Below are 20,508 nucleotides of genomic sequence, written 5' to 3'. Positions count from 1 at the left end.
ATACCATTTGGCTTCATGCAAGATATCTCCTCCCATCAATTTGGGATTCATTCTCAACAATCTCTAAGTAAGCTCCTTGCACCGACTAGGCACCATACCTCACCTGCAACAGTTAATGCTAGCAGTGAAGCCTAATCGACGACTTTAACTTTTAAAGAGTACTTCTATGCCTAATTAACTACATGAGCACAAATCACATTTTACAGGATCAAATCCTAACCTAAATCCTATAGGCATGAAACACATTATTTTCCTATAATCCATGGTTATTCTTGCAGGACTCCAGCCATACGGAATTCTCCTCTAGCCTATGCATTCAAATTTCAAATGCAACAGGAGGTACAAGAGCCCACCACACATACAAAGCACATATATATCTCAGGAAGAAGAATAAAAAATCAGAGTTGTATCATATATAACCAGATTCTTGTACAGCACAGGTCATCAACGAAGCTGCAGAGTTGTCCACATCTTTTATTCTCGACATTTCATCACCTATCACGAAAGCACACCATCCGCGGTTGCAATTTTAACTGAGGATACAAATTTCTTCTTATGTTTTGTCTTGATACTGTGCCACCCATAAAAATCTGGTGGTACACATGAATATAGAACATGATTAACATTCAATCCATGACCAACATTCTTATTTAGTCCTGAACATCAAACGAGGCCATACAAACAAGCTCTTTGAAATTCCAAGAGGAATCAAGTGTGACCTCCAAATATGGAAATAAAGGGAAGGACTATCCAATAACTAATTCGACCACAGTAAAGAAAATAACTAACAGACTTACTCCTTTGAAACAAAAAACAAGCAGCCTTGTCACCCAACGAATCATAACCCAAAGTCTGTATAGTACTGAGGGAAAATAACCAATCCTACTATTAGCTGCTTCTTTGGTGTTGGTCATAGCATCGGATTGTAGTAAACCAAGGATCATCAAGGCAGCCGCAGAATTCTCCGCATCTTTTATTCTCGACCTTTCATCTCCCATCATTTTTAGCTCTAAAGTTGAAATTTCAACTGATGATACAAATCTCTTCTCATGTACAGGACCAGATTCTTTCTCTTTGCTACATTAGAAAAGTAAATATGCGTGGATTATTTAAAATATTATGACAACATATTTCTATAAACAAAAAAAAAAAAAGTAATTGAAGATGTTCGTACTTGTAAGTTGGTCTAGGGATCCTCTTCTCGTCACAAAGCACATTCAAATTCTGTTTGGCTTCATTTTCAGCAGCAACATCAACCAACTCAGAGCTTATGCCGAATGTTTTGGACAACTCAGGTAGAGCTTTTCTTGCAGCATGAAGCCTTGCAATTGCCATATGTTTATAAGAAGCCGAGGCAATTAAGATACCATCAACATACACACTAGCAATACTTAAATTTTCGGTATCATTTATGTCCCCCTTGATTTTAACGAACTTTCCATGCGTCTGGCAAAGCTTATACAACACTGACACAGGGTGATCTAACAATCCTTCGAGAGTAATTATAGGCTCCAAGAGATGCTTAAATTTCTACAAATGTACCACAACAGATAATTAACACAAAAACCACTAGTTCGAGTTCAAACAAACTTTCAAACCCTAATTAAAAACTCAATGAAAGATTTCCATAATTGTCATATAAAATGAAACAAGCAAATGAAATACGCACCATCCATAGTTTGTCCAGATCAAAGTTCAAGTCAATGTATATAGCAGCTGCCACTGACTCCACAATATCTCCAAGAACATGATTGGGTTGTATGGTCCCATCGTATACAAGCGTCATCTCATATTTTTCATTCCATTCCGATACCGCTTTGGCAAACTCCCCAACCTAAAATTTAAACCAAATTGCTCATAAAACCAAAAGTAAAAACACCATTACTTACCACAAATCTTTTAAGCAAACTTAAACAAGAAAAACACTAGAAAAGTTACATCAAAAGGGGGTAAAGAGGCACCCGCTTTAAGACACTGACTTATGCGACTGTTTCATTTACAAACTTCTTCGTAGAAATAAGAAATGTTCACATTAATAAGATGGTAATCAAAAGTTCATGTAATATACATATTTTTTTATCTCATTTTTCATGTTATATGTTAAGATATATCAATCTTTTCTCAACACACATGGAGTCAAATATAATATTTAACTTATTATACAAATCAAAAAGAGATGTTATAATTGGCGTTTAAAGAAACAAAAACCTTCATCCTGCATGAGTTTTATTACATTTGCTTATGATGTACTATTTTTTTTAATATGCCAAATAGCCAGTAATAGCTTCTCTGAAAATTAAAAACCTCCACAAATTGCAAATTCAACTTTTCAACTTAAAATAGTACCAAAAATAATAATAATAATACAGTATGTAACAATTAAAAGAAACCAGAGAGAGCTCAGACAATGACCTCATCATCGAGCGCAGATGATTTTTGGTTAAGGCAGCCATAAAAACCATGTTTTACAGCGGCGAGTGCGAACTTCACGTTATTAACATTGGCGGAGCGGAGATTAGTGAAGTTGTCTTGATCCATGTTGGGGTAAGCAAGAAAGAGGTGATTACTCATAGCGAGTTCAAGGGTGGCGTCGCCAAGCACCGCGAGACGCTTATACGAGGGAGAGCAAGTGATGGAGGAGTGTGTAAGAGCTTCCTCTAGAAGCCTCTTGTTCTTGAAGTTGTGGCCTACGATTTTCTCCATGGCCATCACTTTGTCTTTCATTTCCGGCGATGGCTGGAGATTGCGATCGAGGGATGCTGACTTAGTGAAGAGCTTCATGTTGCTGAATTGGAATATCGCCGTTGAGGTGTGGTGAAGTAAAACTAGCTAGTTGGATTTGGAATTGGAAGTACCAAAAAATTAACTCTTAAGTAGTAATGGAAAGCAGTTAAGCAATCTTAATAGTCAAAGTAAGGGATCTATTCCCTATTTGCGGAAAAGAATGTTAAAGGAAAAGAAAAAAGAATAAGGGTAATACAGTGTGGCCGAGGTTGTCGTGTAGGGATTGGTTGATGAATCATCGGAATCGATTCCCCATTTGCATCAAAAGTTTAAACATCTTGAGTTTCTCAACTTTTAACAATTGATTTTGCGTTAGAATACCTTCCACCGATGTATCCAAAACCTCTCCACTTTTCAGCATCTCAACCAGACCTTTCGCATCCACTTCTACTTCAATCTTCCGTAACCCCTTTTCCAATCATTCAGTGAGGCCAGTGCGCATAGCTTCTGCCTCCGCCATAAAGCTCGACTGACAATGAAATCCTCCTGCTCCCTCAGCCATCACTAAACAGCCTAACGTCGATCTTGCGCCGCCCTGCAGTTGGTTCTTTGTTCACTGTGGATTTGGGTCAATGCTGGAGTCTTTGTTGAGTGAAAATCAGATTGTTCTGGTTCCACGACTGGTGAACCAGATCTTGGTAACCAAGTTGCTGGTTAAAGAGCTCAAGGTTGCTATGGAGGTGGAGAGAGAAGAAGATGGGCGGTTTTCAAAGGAGAGCTTGAGCGAGGTTGTAAAATTTGTAAGGGATAAGGAGAGTGAGGGGCTATTATACGGTGAAGAACAACCATGCAAAGTGGAGGGAAGTAGCTATATTGATCAAGCCTAGCAACAATAGAAATGGGGTGACGTAGAGCGCATGTGACCATTTGGCTGAGGACGTAGTGCTTTGATACCATTTAGCTTCATGCAAGATATCTCCTCCATCGATGTGGGATTCATTCTCAACAATCTCTAGGTAAGCTCCTTGCACTGACTAAGCACCATACCTCACCTGCAACAATTAATGTTAGCAGTGAAACCACCTAATTGACGACTTCAACTTTTAAAGAGTACTTCTATGCCTAATCTGCTCTGGTAGCTTTAAGAGCCGAGACAAGGACAATCTTTCACTTGTTTCATTTTGTCTCTCCATGTCTCCGAGCCATCGCAGGACTATCACCTTTAAGTTTTTTTTTTAAAAAAAAACCATAAAAATTGAGCTCCTAGACTAGCATAAAACTATACTTCATTTTCTATTGTTGATTGTAGGTCACTTGTTTTAGATCATATAAATTTTGATACAAAAGTGCTCTGTCGAACTTAAACTGCCAGTAAACTCTATCCAATCATGCCAACACTTGAAACAGGGCACACCCGGTCCGAAAACTATGGTGAGCACAAACCACATGTTACAGGATCAAATCCTAACCTAAATCCTGTAGGCACGAAACACATTATTTTCCTATAATCCATGGTTATTCTTGCAGGACTCCAGCCATACGGAATTTTCCTCTAACCTATGCATTCAAATTTCAAATGTACAAGAACCTACCACACATACAAAGCACATATATATCTCAGGAAGAAGAATAAAAAATCAGAGTTGTATCATATATAACCAGATTCTTGTACAGCACAGATCATCGACGAAGCTGCAGAGTTGTCCACATCTTTTATTCTCGACATTTCATCTCCTGTCATGATAGCACACCATCCGCGGTTGCAATTTTATCTGAGGATACAAATTTCTTCATATGTTTTGTCTTGATTCTGTGCTTACCCATAAAAATTTCTCCTTGTCATGGGTTGCGAAATCTGGTGGTGCATATGAATGTAGAACATGATTAACATTCAATCAATGACCAACATTCTTATTTAGTCCTGAACATCGAACGAGGCCATACAAACAAGCTCTTTGAAATTCCAAGAGGAATCAAGAGTGACCTCCAAATATGGAAATAAAGAGAAAGGCTACCCAATAACTAATTTGACCACGGTAAAGAAAATAACTAACAGACTTATTCCTTTGAAACAAAAAACAAGCAGCCTCGTCACCCAACGAATCATAACACAAAGTCTGTAGAGTACTGAGGGAAAATAACCAATCCTACTATTACCTGCTTCTTTGGTGTTGGTCATAGTATCAGATTGTAGTAAACAAAGGATCATCAAGGCAGCCGCAGAATTCTCCGCATCTTTTATTGTCGACCTTTCATCTCCCATCATTTTTAGCTCTACAGTTGCAATTTCAACTGATGATACAAATCTCTTCTCATGTGCAGGACCAGATTCTTTCTCAATTCTACAATAGCAAAGTAAATATTCGTGGATTATTTAAAATATTATGACAACATATTTCTATAAACACAAAAAAAAAAATAATAATAATAATTGAAGAGTTTGTACTTGTAAGTTGGTTTAGGGATCCTCTTCTTGTCACAAAGCACATTCAAATTCTGTTTAGCTTCATTTTCTGTAACAACTTTAACCGACTTACAGCTTATGTCGAATGAATTGGACAACTCAGATAGAGCTGTTCGTGCAGCAGAAAGCCTAGCAATTTCCATATGCTTATAAGAAGCCGAGGCAACGATGTAACCATCAACACGTACACAAGCAATACTTAAATTTTCGGTATTATTTCTCGACCCCTGGATTTCAACACGCATTCCATGCTTTTGGCAAAACTTAAACAACACTGTCACAGGGTGATGTAGCAATCCCTCGAGAGTAACTATAGGCTCCAAAAGATGCTTGAATTTCTACAAAATGTACCGCAACGGATAATTAACATAAAAACTGTTGAAGGATAAGCATTGGTGCAGAATTTCTTAAACAGATTGTTTTTCATAGTCTGGGTTTAAGTTCTTGTCGTTCACGTTTTGTAATAGACGACTAAGATTATAACATTATAGACCATTGTATGTATGCCAGCTGTTACAGCAGCCATGTGTTTTTTAAGTGATTAACATGTTGTGCACGTAATTGAGTTATGCTGAAAGTGTGAAGGAAGCAACGGCTATATTCCATCCTCTTCAGTGTGTGTGTGATGTGTAACTGAATCAAATTGAATCCAAGAGGAGCAACGTACTCTGCTTTTCTTCCTTCATTTTCTCTGCGATTCCAGCTTCTTGCATTCATCAATTTCTCATTGATTTGTATTTTAAAACTTACCAAAACAATACACAAACCAATACAAACACTAACATGTCCTCAGAGCTTAGTTTGACTTGAATCAAGGGGTGTGAAACTGTGATTTGAGTTTTCTGTGTTTTCAACGAAGAACTTAGTTGAATCAAAGAACGAAATGGCTGAATGTGGAGCTGAGCTTTGAGCTCCCATCACTGGAGTCAACTACGACTTTTGGTGTATTAGGACGAAGACTATCTTCAAATCCCAGCATTGTGAAAATTTGTAGATGAAGGAGTAGAGTTTCCAGATGAGTCCGATGAAGGACTCACTAAGAAGAAGCAGATCGTGATTCAAGACCTCATTACAAAGGCATTGGGACTTATTCAGGGGGCTGTATCCGATGAGATCTTTCCTTGGATTGCAAATCTAGAAACATCTAAGGAAGCTTGGGACGTCTTGAAGCAGGAATACAAGGGTGATTCACAAGTTATGGCGGTGAAACTTCAAGGTATTCGTTGTGATTTTGAATATTCTAGAATCAGATATGGTGAAGCATTGTCTGATTATTTGACTAGGCTGTTTGGATTGATTAATCAAATGAAAATCTATGGTGAAGAATTGTCGAATAAGAGGATTGTAGAAAAGCTATTGATTAGTCTTATCCCAACATCTGATAACATTGTATCTGTGATTGATGGAACTAAGAAAATCAGTGTGATTGACCCCACTGAGGTTGTAGCAACTCTCAAGGGTTTTGAAAAAAGATTATTGAGGCATGCTGAAGCTAGAGATGTGACTGAGAGGGATTTCAGTTGTCTCGGTATTCAATCTAGGAATAGCCCACAGGCTAGTGGTTCCAAGAGCAAGAAGTTTTGGAAGAATAAGGAGAAAATGGGGTCTGTGAAGTCTAATGCAATTATAAAGTACAACGGAAGTAGGGAGAATTCAAAGGAGATTTGCAGGACTTGTGACAGTTTACATTATGGTGAATGTTGGTTTAAAGAGAAGCCAAAATGCCCTAAGCGTGAGAAATTTGGTCACAATGCCAAGGATTGCAGAAGCAAGATAGTACAACAAGTTCACTCTGCCAAGGAAGCTGGAGAAGAAACTGCAATGCTTTTTTGCCTGCAATTCCGCACCAATTGTTAAGAATGAACATGTGTGGTACATTGATAGTGGTTTCAGTAACTATATGATCTCACATGAATTATTGTTTATCAATGTTGACAGAGATGTAACTATAAGAATCAAAATGGGATGTACAAGCCATTGCAAATGGTACATTAGTTATTGAGACCAAGAATGGAACTAGAAACATCAACGAAATGATGCTAGTTCCAGGATTGGATGAGAATCTGTTGAGTGTGGGGAAAATGATAAAACATGGTTATTTTCTGGTATTTAGAGATGACAAGGTTGCAATCTTTGAAGATAGAAAACTTGAGCATCATGTGATTGTCAAGAAGATTTTCTTTCAAGAAGTGTGATATTTGATGAAAATGGAACTTGGGACTGGAAAACTAAAGAAGATGTTTCAACGTCATTTCCTGTGAATTTAGATTTGAATGAGAGGCACAAGGAGATTGAAATGACTTAGGTTAACACTGAGAGATAAGTTCAGCTAAAAGGGAGAAATTCTCAGCAACATATATTTGTTGATTCACATAGACTTTTGGAGAATCAAGTAATTCACACGACACTCCAGTAAAATTGAAGAAAGTTAGTGATATCTAAGAAAATGTAATCTCAGTATTATTGAACATGAGAGATGAGAAGAAAGTTGCATCTAATAGTGCTTGGAAGAAAGCAATGAATTTAGAGACTGAAATGATAGAGAAGAACAAAACATGGGATTTGGTTGAGGATAACCCAATTGTTGGATTCAAGTGGGTTTTCACGACCACATTGAACCTAGATGGCATTATAAAGAAGCACAAGGCAAGCTTTGTAGCCAAAAGTTAACCTAAAAGTTTGGTATTAACTTCAACTATTGCCCCAGCTGCGAGGCTAGACACTATAAGAACATTGATTGCTTTAGCATCTCAGAGAAGTTAGAAATTCTACCAACATGATGTCAAGTTTGCATTTCTCAATGGTGTTCTGCAAGAAGAAGTCCATGTTGATCAACCAGAGGGATTTGTAGTAGCACGAGCTGAAGACAAGGTTTATAGATTCAAGAAAGCACTTTATGGTTTGAAACAAGCACCAAGGGCCTGGTACGAAGAAATTGAATCAAATCTGCATAAGTATAGTTTCACAAGGAGTCCAAGTGAAACTACACTCTATATCAAGACAAGGGGTGAATCTGAATCCATTATTGTGTCAATCTATGTGGATGATATTATCCATACTAGAAGCAGTCTTCAGTTGATAAATGAGTTCAAAGCAAACATGATGAAGCGAGATGAGATGACATCTTTTGGTTTATTGTCGGAAATTGTTCAATCTGAGCATGAGATTTTCATAAACCAAAGAAAATATGCATGGACTTTTTTTGGAAAATTTGGATTGAAGGATTGTAAACTAGTTAGTACTCCACTATCTGTGAATGAAAAATTGAAAAATGATGATGGAGGTGATCTTGTAGATGAAGCTTTGTACAACAAAGCCTGATATAATGTTTACAAGTTTGTTATAAAGGTTTCTGCACAATCCTACCAAGAAACATCTTGGAACATCCAAAAAGGTCCTAAGGTACATTCAAGGTACTTTTGGATAATGGAATTGAATATGAAAAAGGGAAATCATCACCGTTGATTGCATATTGTGATAGTGATTGAAGAGGTGATGAATCTGATATGAAGAGCACTTCGGCCTATGGATTTTCATTTGGTAGTGGGATTTTTTCTTGGGCTTCAGTCAAGGAGCACTGTGTAGCTTTATCAACTGCAAAGGCTGAGTACGGGAGCTGCAGAAGCAACAGTTCAGGCAGTGTGGTTCAAGTTTGTGTTGGAGGATTTTGGTGAAGAACAAGGAATCATGTGTTTCACCAAAGATGAAAACACATTGGCAGGAGGTATTACTACATCAGGGAAACTTTGCAATATTCCAACGTTATCAATCTGATTTATTGCAAGTCTGAAGAGCAATTGGCATATGTCTTTACAAAAGCTTTACAAAAGGACAGATTCTACATGCTTAGAGGATTACTTGGAGTCAAATACGCAACAAGTTTTAGAAAGGAGGATTGAAGGACAAGCATTGGTGCAGATTTTATTCAACAGATTGCTTTTCATTTTTTGGGTTTAAGCTCATGTTTTTCGTGTAATAGACCGTCAGATGTATGCCAGTAGTTATATTAGCTGTGTGTGTTTAAGTGATCAAGGTGTTTTGCACATCATCAAGTCATGCTGCAAGTGTGAAGGAAGCAACGACTATATTCCTTCCTCTTCAGTGTTTGTGATCTGTAACTGAATCAAATTGAATCCAAGAGGAGCAACATACTCCACTTTTCGTTCTTCATTTTCTTTGAAATTCTAGGTTCTTGTGTTCCTCAATTTCTCATTCATTTCTATTGCAAAACTTACCAAAACAATACACAAACCAAGACAAAAACTAACAAAAACCACTAGTTAGAGTTCAAACCAACTTCCAAACCCTAATTAAAAACTCAAAGAAGGTTTCCATAAGTGTACTTGTTTGGGCCCAAAATATTATGATTGGGCCGAGCAGCAAGATGTGCTCGGCCCAAGGTAATGACACATGCTATGGGCCAAATAATGAAACCCGGACCAGCTGGCAGGGTCGGCCAGATCCTATCTTAAGTAGTCCAGATGAATGAGGAAAGGTCGAGGAAATCCTGGTGCGACCAGGATTCTCGACCGGCAAGGGATAAAGCTTCAAAAGGAGGAGAATTCAGAATCCCAGTAGGACTAGGATTGTTCGAGTTAAAGGTGAGATGGGACAAGGACTCCCAATCCAAATCAGAATGGGATTCAAGGAGCGAGGTGCTATAAATACAAGAAATTACGCAATAGAAAGGACCTTGACAATCAGCATGCAATTGCCCTGCGCAAAACCTCTCAAACACCTTGAGATTTTTCCTTTTCTTTTCCTGCCGACACACCTTCAGTTTGGATAAACAGCACTGTGGAAGCAACCGGTGAGCACCTTCAGTTTGGATAAACAGCACTGCTGCCGCAGAATCAGCCGATCGAGTAACACCTTCAGTTTGGATAAACAGCACTGCGTCGAGGTCGACCGATTATCTATCTAAGTCTCGACCGAGAAGGGTTTTCGAACCTTTGTTGGTAGAGGTCATCTAACTAAGCCTTTTCGGCGTAGTTGGGTGTTACGAGTTGCATTGCTCGGCGTATTGGACGCCGAGTGAGTTTATGATTGGATACTCGCAAATAAGTTTCAGGGTTCGGCATTCCGACGGCCGAACTACGTTTACCATCAAGACATACATCACATTCGAGTACCTGTGCCCATATAGTTTGGTCTCGATTCGGCGTGCTTATACTCTTACGAATATAATCACAGTGACCGAATCAGGGTCCGACGACTTGTGAACTCCGTAGAATTAGTAGCCTTGTCTTCAGGCTATAGAACCCAGAGGCCGAAAGCGTTCCTTCCTCGGTCGCAATCGCAAGATACAGAAGTCAATAGCGCACCCAACGCGACATCACATTTTACTCCTCGGCCGAGCTCGGCCGACGAGTTGGCACGCCCCGCATTCAACCGAATGACGTAGTTAGCTCATTAGTTACTCGGCCTGCGCGCCACGTAGGTTTTGTAATTTTTGTAGTCAACATTTTGGCACGCCCAGTGGGACCATTGTGCTAAACCTTCGGAGTTCATGACCGTTGAGACATGCTCACTCGGCCTATCGTCAAAGGCCGAATCGGAAAATGGACGCTCGCCTTATCTGAGTTCAGCCTACAGTACGTACCCCAAAAGGCCGTCAAAGGGCAGGCTCTCGCTGACTTCTTGGCCCAACACCCCTCCCCATACGGTTTTGAAGGAGGCGATGTCGACATCGGTCTAGTCACCATACGCGATAACCATTGGACCATGCATTTTGATGGCTCCAGCACTTTGACTTTGGCGGGTGTCGGCATTGCAATTCAGTCGCCCAACCACTGCCGATGGTATTTTTCTCTCAAGTTGGATTTCAGTTGCACGAATAATCAGGCTGAATATGAAGCCCTCATTATCGGCCTACACGTTTTACACGATTTACGGGCCTCTCGTGTTCTTGTCCTCGGTGATTCCGAACTTGTGATTAACCAATTGAACGGCATTTTTCGTTGCATGAGTTGTACTTTAGCGCCATATCACATGGTCGCCACCTACCTGGCCGAGTCATTCGGACGGATCATTTTTGAACACATTTCCCGAATCCACAATACCGATGCCGATGAACTCGCCCAGATCGCCTCCGGAGCACAACTCATGGGGGGCAAGCTCGGCCGAATCGCAGCCACAGGCCTGCAATCGTACCCGGCCTTGATCAATCGGCAAACTCTCCAGCGCACACACGTAATACGTACCAGGGTAATGTCGCTCCCATCCCTACTAGAACGAGGAGACCCCGTAGAAATATGTGCCGTCGAGGTAGAACCAGATGATTGGAGAAAAACGATGTTACGGTACCTCGATAATCCCAACGGGAAACACGACCGGAGAACGAAGGTCCTCGCCACGAATTACGTGTCGTATCAAAATGAATTATATCGCAAGGGCGATGATGGTTTACTGCTATTGTGCCTCGGCCCAGACGAGGCTACCCAAGCAATGGCCGAGGTACATGAAGGAATTTGCGGAGCACACCAGTCTGGACGAAATATGCGTTGGTTGCTCCGACGACACGGTTACTTTTGGCCCAATATATTAAAGGATTGCATCGAATATGCACGGAGATGCGTACCATGCCAAATTCATGGACACGTACAGAGAGCCCCGGCCGAATTGCTACATTCAGTCACTAAACCATGGCCGTTCAGAGGTTGGGCAATGGACGTGATTGGCAAAATCACGCCATCATCGGGGGCAGCGAAACACGCGTGGATTATGGTAGCAACTGACTATTTCACTAAGTGGGTCGAGGCAAGATCATACGCCGAATTAACGGCCAAGGAGGTATGCAATTTCGTAGAGGAAAATATTGTGACCAGATTCGGCGTGCCAGAAACGATCATAACTGATAATGGCACTTTATTCACGGCCGATAGGTTTAAGGAATACGCGGCAAGTTTGAACATCCGACTCGAGCAATCTACGCCGTACTACCCACAGGCAAACAGGCAGGCCGAGGCAAGCAATAAAGTGTTGATCGGCATCCTTGAAAAAATGGTAAAAGAGAAACCTGGGTTGTGGCACTTGAAGTTAAATGAAGCGTTATAGGCATACCGAACTTCACCCCGGTCGGCCACTGGAACCACCCCTTACGCGTTAACTTATGGACACGACGCCATGTTACCGGTCGAGTTGAGTATAAGTTCGTTACGAGTAATCGAGCAGAGTGACTTGTTCAGTGTTGAATATTGTCAGGCGATGCGGCAAGAATTAGAAGATTTAGAAGAAAGTCGAATCGACGCGGGTAACTTGTTGATAGCGCAAAAGAAAATTGCCGAACGAGCGTATAACCAGCGTGTAAGACAAAAAACGTTCGGCGAAGGAGAATTGGTTTGACAAACTGTGTTGCCTGTTGGGATTAAAGACCCAAGATTTGGGAAGTGGTCGCCGAATTGGGAAGGGCCATTCGTCGTTCACAAAGTCCTCGGCAAGGGGGCATATCATCTCAGAGATCGGACGTGTTCAGTTCACAAATTACCGATTAATGGAAAGTTTTTAAAGAAGTACTATCCAATTACTTGGGAAATGCAAGAGTAAGACCATTGTATTGATAGCAAAACGACCATTGTATTGATAGCAAAAAGATTATTACAACAAATACAAATACAATGATGGGTTCCTAAGGGGTCAAAGGGAGGAAAGTCTCGAGGGCAGCTTTCAGCTCCAGCCACTTCGCTTCGCTCAAAATTATCTCAGCCTGCCGTGTCTTCTTGTTGCATTGCAGCTGCTGGATACGCCGTGCACCGGCAGCGAAGGCCGTCAGCCGAGCCTTGTTAGCCTCAAAGTCCTTCTCGAGCTCGGAAGCAGCAGCCGACCTTTGCTGTCGAAGGTCAGAAATTTGACGCTCGAGGTCAGAGATCTGGCGATCAAACTCGATCAGCTTCGCTTTCCTTGCTTTGATTGCCTCCAACTCTACTCGGCCAGCCTCCTGCGCGACCTTGGCCACCTTCAGGTCATCCTCGGCTTGTAGTGCTCGCTCGAAGATAAGAAAGTGGTGCCGAGTCCGCTCCAGGAGATCGGTGAGGAAAGAGATGCCCTCCGGGCTCAGGTAACCACCACTGGCGAGGTCGTTAAGACACTCTCCAACAGAGTCAAGACCCTGGCATCGGAGAGCTTGGGAGGCAGTGAGAGAAAGGACTTCGCGCAGCTTCACGAAGACTTCGGCCTCGGGCATGGCTCCTGCTGGTTCGGCAGGAGCGGCGGAGGAGCCGGCCTCACCGGTCGTGCTCTGGAGTAGAGCGTCAAGCTCCAACTCCCACGATGGCTGCACATAAGAGGAAATTTTTGTGAAGAATAGTAAAAACATCGTGGTATAGTACATCAAAAGAAAGAGGATTGTTTTAGACCTACCGAGAGGAGACTTCGGCCATGCCCTCTGGGTCATTGCTCGAACCCAGGGAACTTAATGGCCGAGCCCAGTACCTCAGACCGCTTCTCAATTCACGCGGCCGATGGAGGTCATCTACATTTGATGGCCACGACGGTGGCCAAGAAATATAGACAACGCCCGTCGGCGCATAAAATTGTCGGTGAAATGACCGTTCGGGCACCTGACATTTAATAGTCTTTTAAGAACATGTCATGGGAAAATTAATACAAAAAGTGAAGACTTACATAGGCCGAGGAGACTTCCTGCGGAGGAATGGGGAGGTCTTCGTCCTGCGGGTGGATCGGCGACTCGGCCGTGGCCTCAGGGTCGGTCTCTTGCCGCGATCCGCCGCAGGAGGAGTCGGTCGAGCAGTCGCCTCCACAACCGGAGGAGGATGAACGGGAGGAGAGTTGACTGGTCGGCGACGGCGTGCCAAGGGGACCTCTTCGCTCTCGCTCTCGACATCCTGAACAAAAAGAAACTTGTGTCATGACCGAAAACCTAAAGGAACGAGGAGAGAAGTAGAATCATACCTCCAGAACGACCGTTGGAGAAGAGGGTCCCTCGACAGGTGCTGCCGACTTCCCCGCGGCAGGCGCCACGACCGGCTCCGAGGCTGGAGCTGGTGCGCCGATGGGGGCGGCCGTGGCCTCAGGAGAAGAGACGGCTGGTGGAGTCGGGGCATCCGGCAAAGGAGGAGAGCCGGCAGGAGCAGCCGTCCCTGTAGTATCACTAGGGACGACATGAATTTCCCGGTCGCCCTTCTTCGCTAATTTCTTGACGCGTTTAGAAGGGCGAGAGGCATCAACCTCCGGCTCGGCCGCTCGGTGGGGGCGTTTGGCCGGAACTGCTCGCTCGGTGGCGATGGGCTTCTGCACCTTCTTCGCCTTCGCCACCGCGGCGACCACCTCTACCTTCCTCGGCATACGACTCCCTGAAGGGCAAGGTGATTAGTAACAAGGATCAAGTTACAAAAAAGAAAAAGAAAGGCGGAAAAACTACCTTGGGCCGGCTCCTTAGGTTTAGCCGAGGACGTCGACCGAGGACGGTCGCCGAAGATCTTCTCCACCAGATCTTCGGCCGGGGCACCGAAGAAGTCGTCAGTGTACTCCTCCCACCAGTCCCCGAAGGTGTCGGTTCCCAAAGATTCAGGAACCGCCGGCCGAATCCGGAACTTCCTGCACTTCTCTTGGAACTCCTGGTCGGACGTCTTGCACTCCCTCTCAGAGGAGCCGGTAAGACGTCCCCGACTCAGGAGTGACCGAGAAGCGAGCACGGAGACTGGGCTGCCCTGGAGATAACCAAGCTGCCGGGCGACAAAATTGGGGTGGTAGACCTCCCAGCCCGCTCACCGGGCATCGCAACCTAGTGGAAGGTCACGAGCCACAACGAACGACCCCCATCGCTGACGAATGTCCGCATCCTCGGACGCGGCCCACGTTGCCGTAGGAAGCCTGAGCGAGGAAGGGTACTCCTGGCGCCGGCACACCAGGAACTCGTCATCCGAGAGGACGTCGAGGCTGAGGAAGTGTTTGAAGACCTCGTCGGCTCGGTGAGGAGGCGCCGGTCGAGAGGCCAGTTGAAGGCCAAGGGCGGCCGTTCGGTCGAAGGCAGGAACCTCCGGTCGAAGGGTGGAAAAGTAGACCTGCAACTAGAGTTAGAACACCCAGAGGGGTCCGTTCTAGTGCGGGTCAATCTTGCCAATGGTCGCCTCAGCCAGGCAACGGTAGAGGTTGGCGAGTATGGCTGGACTGAGCGCCAGCAAGCGACCATTGGCCAGTGCCTGGGCTACCGGCATGTTCTCCACCAGGCACTTGTTCGACCTGGTACAATAGATGAATTTGTTGTACCAGTAGAAGAGGAAGGCCTCGTGCTCTCCCTTCCTCAGGCCCTCCTCGCCTCGACCGGCGAAATGCAGGATGAGGGTGTTGTAGTTGAAGAAGTTCTTGTGGAGTTTTTTGAACTTCTTCCCTTGAGGGTTCCCGATCGCCCCGGCTCAGTGTTTCGACGGTCCTTTCGTCGAATAGCGCCTTCAGGTCGAGAGGAGAAGGGTATCCAGAAAGGGCGGCGTCAATAGGAAGGCTGGTCGGGGAAGTCCCAAGGATGGCCGAGACGTCGAGGATTGTGGGGCCGAGGGGGCCGAAAGGCAAGACCATGGTGTTGGTGGTCGAACACCATAGACTCAGGGCCGCCAGGAGCAGCTCCTTATCCATGGCAATCTCCATGGTTGACAGCATAATGGCATCATAGATGCCAAGAGCCTTCCACTCCTTGGAGAAGAATGCGCTCATCCGGTCGACCCAGGCAGCCCAAGCCGTGGTGGTCGAGGGCCAGGCTCCCTGAGGCCGCGCCAGAGTCCACTTTGACCAGTCGAACCCCTGCAGCAGGGGTGTTAAACACTGCTCCTTGAGCAGGTCAGTAACGGACGACGGCACTGCGTCTCTGAAGAGGGGACCCAGAATTTGGTGGGTGGTGGCCATGTCCTCTTCAAATCGCAGCGTCTTGACGGTGCTCCGATCAATGAAGTCTTTGCACTTGTTGATCTCCTCGGAAAGTTTCGCGATAAAGGAAGCCATTAGAGTAATCTGGAAGAACTGGAAAGATTGCAGAAAGGAAAACTAGAGGGTTTGGTCTGAACGAGCAAGGATGATTAAAATTTGAGAGTTTGGGATTTCTGAAAGCGTAAGATACGAATAGAGTAAAGTGTGGGTATTTATAGGCTTTTCAGATTGAAGGTCAAACGCCTGAATTTCGAAAGGGATTGGAATTCGAAAAGCGTTAGTTCAAATTGGGGGGAAATGTAACCGGGAAAGCCTGCAATCATTTCGGATATTTTGGGAACCTGCGAAAATGGGATCGAGGAGTCGAAAATCCAGGACGCACGATGGCGTGCAGCGACAGGTTCAATGTATTAATAAGGATAAGACGGTTCAATTAGTGCACGGTTTCGAGGCCCATGATTGAAGCTTTTAAGAGCGGCGGAAGATTGACACGTGGCCATGCGTTGGGGGCAACGAGGAAGGTGCAATCATGTCTCATAAATATGCAGGAATAATGGTCATTAATGAAGTAAGGTCCAAAAAAGCAATAAATGTTTTCGCTTCTTCAAGGCCGAGGCTCGACCAAGAGTTAACAGTCGGCGACCTCAGAAGCGAGGGGGCAATGTTTGGGCCCAAAATATTATGATTGGGCCGAGCAGCAAGATGTGCTCGGCCCAAGGTAATGACACATGCTATGGGCCAAATAATGAAACCCGGACCAGCTGGCAGGGTCGGCCAGATCCTATCTTAAGTAGTCCAGATGAATGAGGAAAGGTCGAGGAAATCCTAGTGCGACCAGGATTCTCGACCGGCAAGGGATAAAGCTTCAAAAGGAGGAGAATTCAGAATCCCAGTAGGACTAGGATTGTTCGAGTTAAAGGTGAGATGGGACAAGGACTCCCAATCCAAATCAGAATGGGATTCAAGGAGCGAGGTGCTATAAATACAAGAAATTACGCAATAGAAATGACCTTGACAATCAGCATCCAATTGCCCTGCGCAAAACTTCTCAAACACCTTGAGATTTTTCCTTTCTTTCCTGCCGACACACCTTCAGTTTGGATAAACAGCACTGTGGAAGCAACCGGTGAGCACCTTCAGTTTGGATAAACAGCACTGCTGCCGCAGAATCAGCCGACCGAGAAACACCTTCAGTTTGGATAAACAGCACTGCGTCGAGGTCGACCGATTATCTATCTAAGTCTCAGCCAAGAAGGGTTTTCGAACCTTTGTTGGTAGAGGTCATCTAACTAAGCCTTTTCGGCGTAGTTGGGTGTTACGAGTTGCATTGCTCGGCGTATTGGACGCCGAGTGAGTTTATGATTGGATACTCGCAAATAAGTTTCAGGGTTCGGCATTCCGACGGCCGAACTACGTTTACCATCAAGACATACATCACATTCGAGTACCTGTGCCCATATAGTTTGGTCTCGATTCGGCGTGCTTATACTCTTACGAATATAATCACAGTGACCGAATCAGGGTCCGACGACTTGTGAACTCCGTAGAATTAGTAGCCTTGTCTTCAGGCTATAGAACCCAGAGGCCGAGAGCGTTCCTTCCTCGGTCGCAATCGCAAGATACAGAAGTCAATAGCGCACCCAACGCGACATCACATTTTACTCCTCGGCCGAGCTCGGCCGACGAGTTGGCACGCCCCGCATTCAACCGAAGGACGTAGTTAGCTCATTAGTTACTCGGCCTGCGCGCCACGTAGGTTTTGTAATTTTTGTAGTCAACAGTACTATAAAATGAAACAAGCAAAGGAAATACGCACCATCCATAGTTTGTCCAGATCAAAGTTCAAGTCAATGTATACAGCAGCTGCCACTGCCTCCACAATTTCTGCAAGAACACGACTGGGTTGTATAGCCCCATCATATACAAGTGTCGGCTCATTTTTTCCATTCCATATAGATACCTCTCTGGCAAACTCTCTTACCTAAAAATTTAAATCAAATTGCTCATTAAAACAAAAGTAAAAATACCATTACTTAACGCTGCCACAAATCTTTTAAACAAATTTCAACAAGAAAAACACAATAAAAACTTAAATCAAAAGGGGGTAAAGAGGCACCTGCTTTTAAAATACTAACTTATGTGTGACAATGTTTCATTTACAAACTTCTTCATAGAAATAAGAAATTAATGTTCACATTAGTTAGTTGGTAATCAAAAGCTCAGGAAATATTTCAGTGACTCTAATTATATGTACACATTTTTTTAAGGGAGTTGTTATTGTCATTCTAAAATTCTCATTTTGCACTCTAAACTTTCTATGTTTAGAAAGAAAAATACATATAAAAAAAGTGTAAAATAGAATATTTGGAATGCAAATAATTGTTCCCTTTCTTTTTTCTTCTTTTTTTTTTTTTTTTCATGTTATGATATATCAGTCTTTTCTCAAAAGACATGGGTTTGAAATGCCTTTGTCAGTCCCAACACCCAGAAGGGTGTGCACTAGAAGGGTTGTGCCTCTGCTCAAAAGACATTCATTGTGCCCCAAGCAAAGGCTGTTTCTCTAGGCCTGGCAAAGTTTTTAACGATGGAAGGATTTGTACCCTTGTGACTACGAACCAAGCTAGCTAACTAGTTTAGGGTTACTGAAGCCCTTTGTTGGTCCCCTTTAAAAAAAAAGAAAAAAATTATAATATTTAACTTCTTAAAAAAAAAATAAATAAAAAAAGAAGAAAGAAAGATGTTATTGGCATTTAAAGCAAAAAATAAAAAAATTCATTCGAGTTTTATTACATTTTTTTTCTTCTTATATTTTAGTGTATGATAATTTTTTCTTTTAGTATGCCAAATTGCCAATAATAGCTCCTTTGAAAATTAAAAACCTCTACAAATTGCAAATTCGACTTTTCAATTTTCAAAAAATACAAAAAATAAGAAAATTATTATTGACACTTCGAAAATCTTATTTTGTACTATAAATAACAATGAGATTTTAGAAATGCTAATAACAATTCTAAAAAAATAATAGTAATACAGTATGTACGTAACAATTGAAAGAAATCAGAGAGAGAGAGAGCACAAACAATGACCTCATTATCGAGAGCAGGTGATCTGTGGCGAAGGCAGCCATAAAAACCATGTTTTACAGCGGCGCATGCGAACTTCCCCCTACTAACATTTGCGGAGCGGAGCTCAGTGAAGTTGCATTGATCCATATTGGGGTAAGCAAGAAAGAGGTGATTACTCATAGCGAGGCCAAGGGCGGCGTCGCCGAGCACCGCGAGACGCTTATACGAGGGAAAGTAAGTGATGGAGGAGTGTGTGAGAGCTTCCTCTAGGAGCCTCTTGTTCTTGAAGTTGTGACCTACGATTTTCTCCATGGCCGTCACTGAATCTTTCATTTCCGGCGATGGCTGAAGCTCGCGATCGAGGGATGCTGAGATGGTGAAGAGTTTCATGTTGCTGAATTGGAAGATCGATCGCGGTTGACAGTGTTGAGGCAATTAAGTTAAACAACCTTAACAGTAAAAGTAAGACTTAAAAGTAAGACTAAAGAATGTTAAAGAGAGAAAAATAGAAAAGGGGTAAAACAGTGCGGCCGAGGTTGTAACGTGCGAGAATAGATCCTCTCCGGATCTCTTTAACCAACATCATCAAATTAAGTGATTCGAACTTTTAAAATTTTATCCAACGATAAAAATTATTATAGCTTTTAAGATGTCAAAATAAGTGAACAGTTGAATGAAATTTCAAAAATCTAAATTACTTGATTCAGAGATGATCTCTTCTCGTAACATGGGGATTGGTTGATGGTGTTGAGGCAATTAAGTAAGGAAAATGATCCTCATCAGATCTTTTTCCTGAGAATTTGGAAAAACTCGTAATCGTGTCCGTTTATTGTACAATGTACAGTTGATTTTCATTAAGTAGTATTTATACTTAATTTTAAATTTTAAATAATTTCTAACCGTATGATGAATGAATACAATTACGAGATGTTCTGAATCCTTTCCTGGAACCAGCGATGATCCTTTCTCCATTAAGTAAAGCAACATTAACAGTAAAAGTAAGACTAAAGAATGGTAAAGAGAGAGAAAAAGATAAAAGGGGTAAAACATTGCGGCCGAGGTTGTCATGTGGGAATTGGTTGATGAATATTGAATCATGGTAATCTATTCCCAGTTTGCGTCCAGTTTCAGTGAATCAGTGGTGTCGCAGGACCACATCTAACCAAATAGGAGATTACATTTTATACATCAATTTATAATTTTTTTTTTTTTATAAGACTTATGAATCCATACAATGTTAAAATTCTATATATTTTTGTTATTGAGGTATAGAGTTACATCTCTTCATGAAACAAGGTCTTGAGTTCTATATACATTCATAGCCGTTGTTTATCAGCAATAAAGTTTATTCCCAAATTCGAGTCGTGTCTAGAAAGT

General features: G+C 42.8%; 2 protein-coding genes across 3 annotated transcripts; both read right to left on the bottom strand.

Annotated features, from left to right (window-relative positions):
• Positions 1–386: 386 nt before the first annotated feature.
• Positions 387–3,132, bottom strand: LOC103946797 (ribonuclease 3-like protein 2). The gene is made up of 5 exons (XM_048564264.1): positions 2,981–3,132; positions 2,413–2,829; positions 1,670–1,834; positions 1,175–1,530; positions 387–1,077 (listed from the first exon to the last, which is right to left on the bottom strand). The coding sequence occupies exons 2-5, from the start codon at positions 2,779–2,781 to the stop codon at positions 747–749; spliced, it is 1,221 nt and encodes a 406-aa protein (XP_048420221.1). The 5' UTR covers positions 2,782–2,829; positions 2,981–3,132; the 3' UTR covers positions 387–746.
• Positions 3,133–4,354: 1,222 nt separating this feature from the next.
• On the bottom strand, positions 4,355–19,606 carry LOC125468472 (ribonuclease 3-like protein 2). Of its 2 annotated transcripts, XM_048564265.1 has the most exons (4): positions 19,153–19,604; positions 17,883–18,047; positions 5,171–5,526; positions 4,355–5,066 (listed from the first exon to the last, which is right to left on the bottom strand). In XM_048564265.1, the coding sequence occupies exons 1-4, from the start codon at positions 19,519–19,521 to the stop codon at positions 4,736–4,738; spliced, it is 1,221 nt and encodes a 406-aa protein (XP_048420222.1). In that variant the 5' UTR covers positions 19,522–19,604; the 3' UTR covers positions 4,355–4,735. The 2 variants fall into 2 exon arrangements, with proteins under 2 accessions (XP_048420222.1, XP_048420223.1); XM_048564266.1 differs by lacking the exons at positions 4,355–5,066; positions 5,171–5,526 and adding an exon at positions 12,760–13,460 and having other exon boundaries at positions 19,153–19,606.
• Between the last annotated feature and the right edge of the window lie 902 nt (positions 19,607–20,508).

Source organism: the organism of the source record quoted next, unplaced genomic scaffold, assembly GCF_019419815.1.
Source record: "Pyrus x bretschneideri cultivar Hongxiangsu unplaced genomic scaffold, Pyrus_bretschneideri_v1 Contig38, whole genome shotgun sequence".
Classification (NCBI taxonomy): Eukaryota; Viridiplantae; Streptophyta; class Magnoliopsida; order Rosales; family Rosaceae; genus Pyrus; species Pyrus x bretschneideri.
The sequence above is the reverse complement of the archived record's forward strand: the minus strand, read 5'-3'. Positions and strand labels throughout refer to the sequence as shown.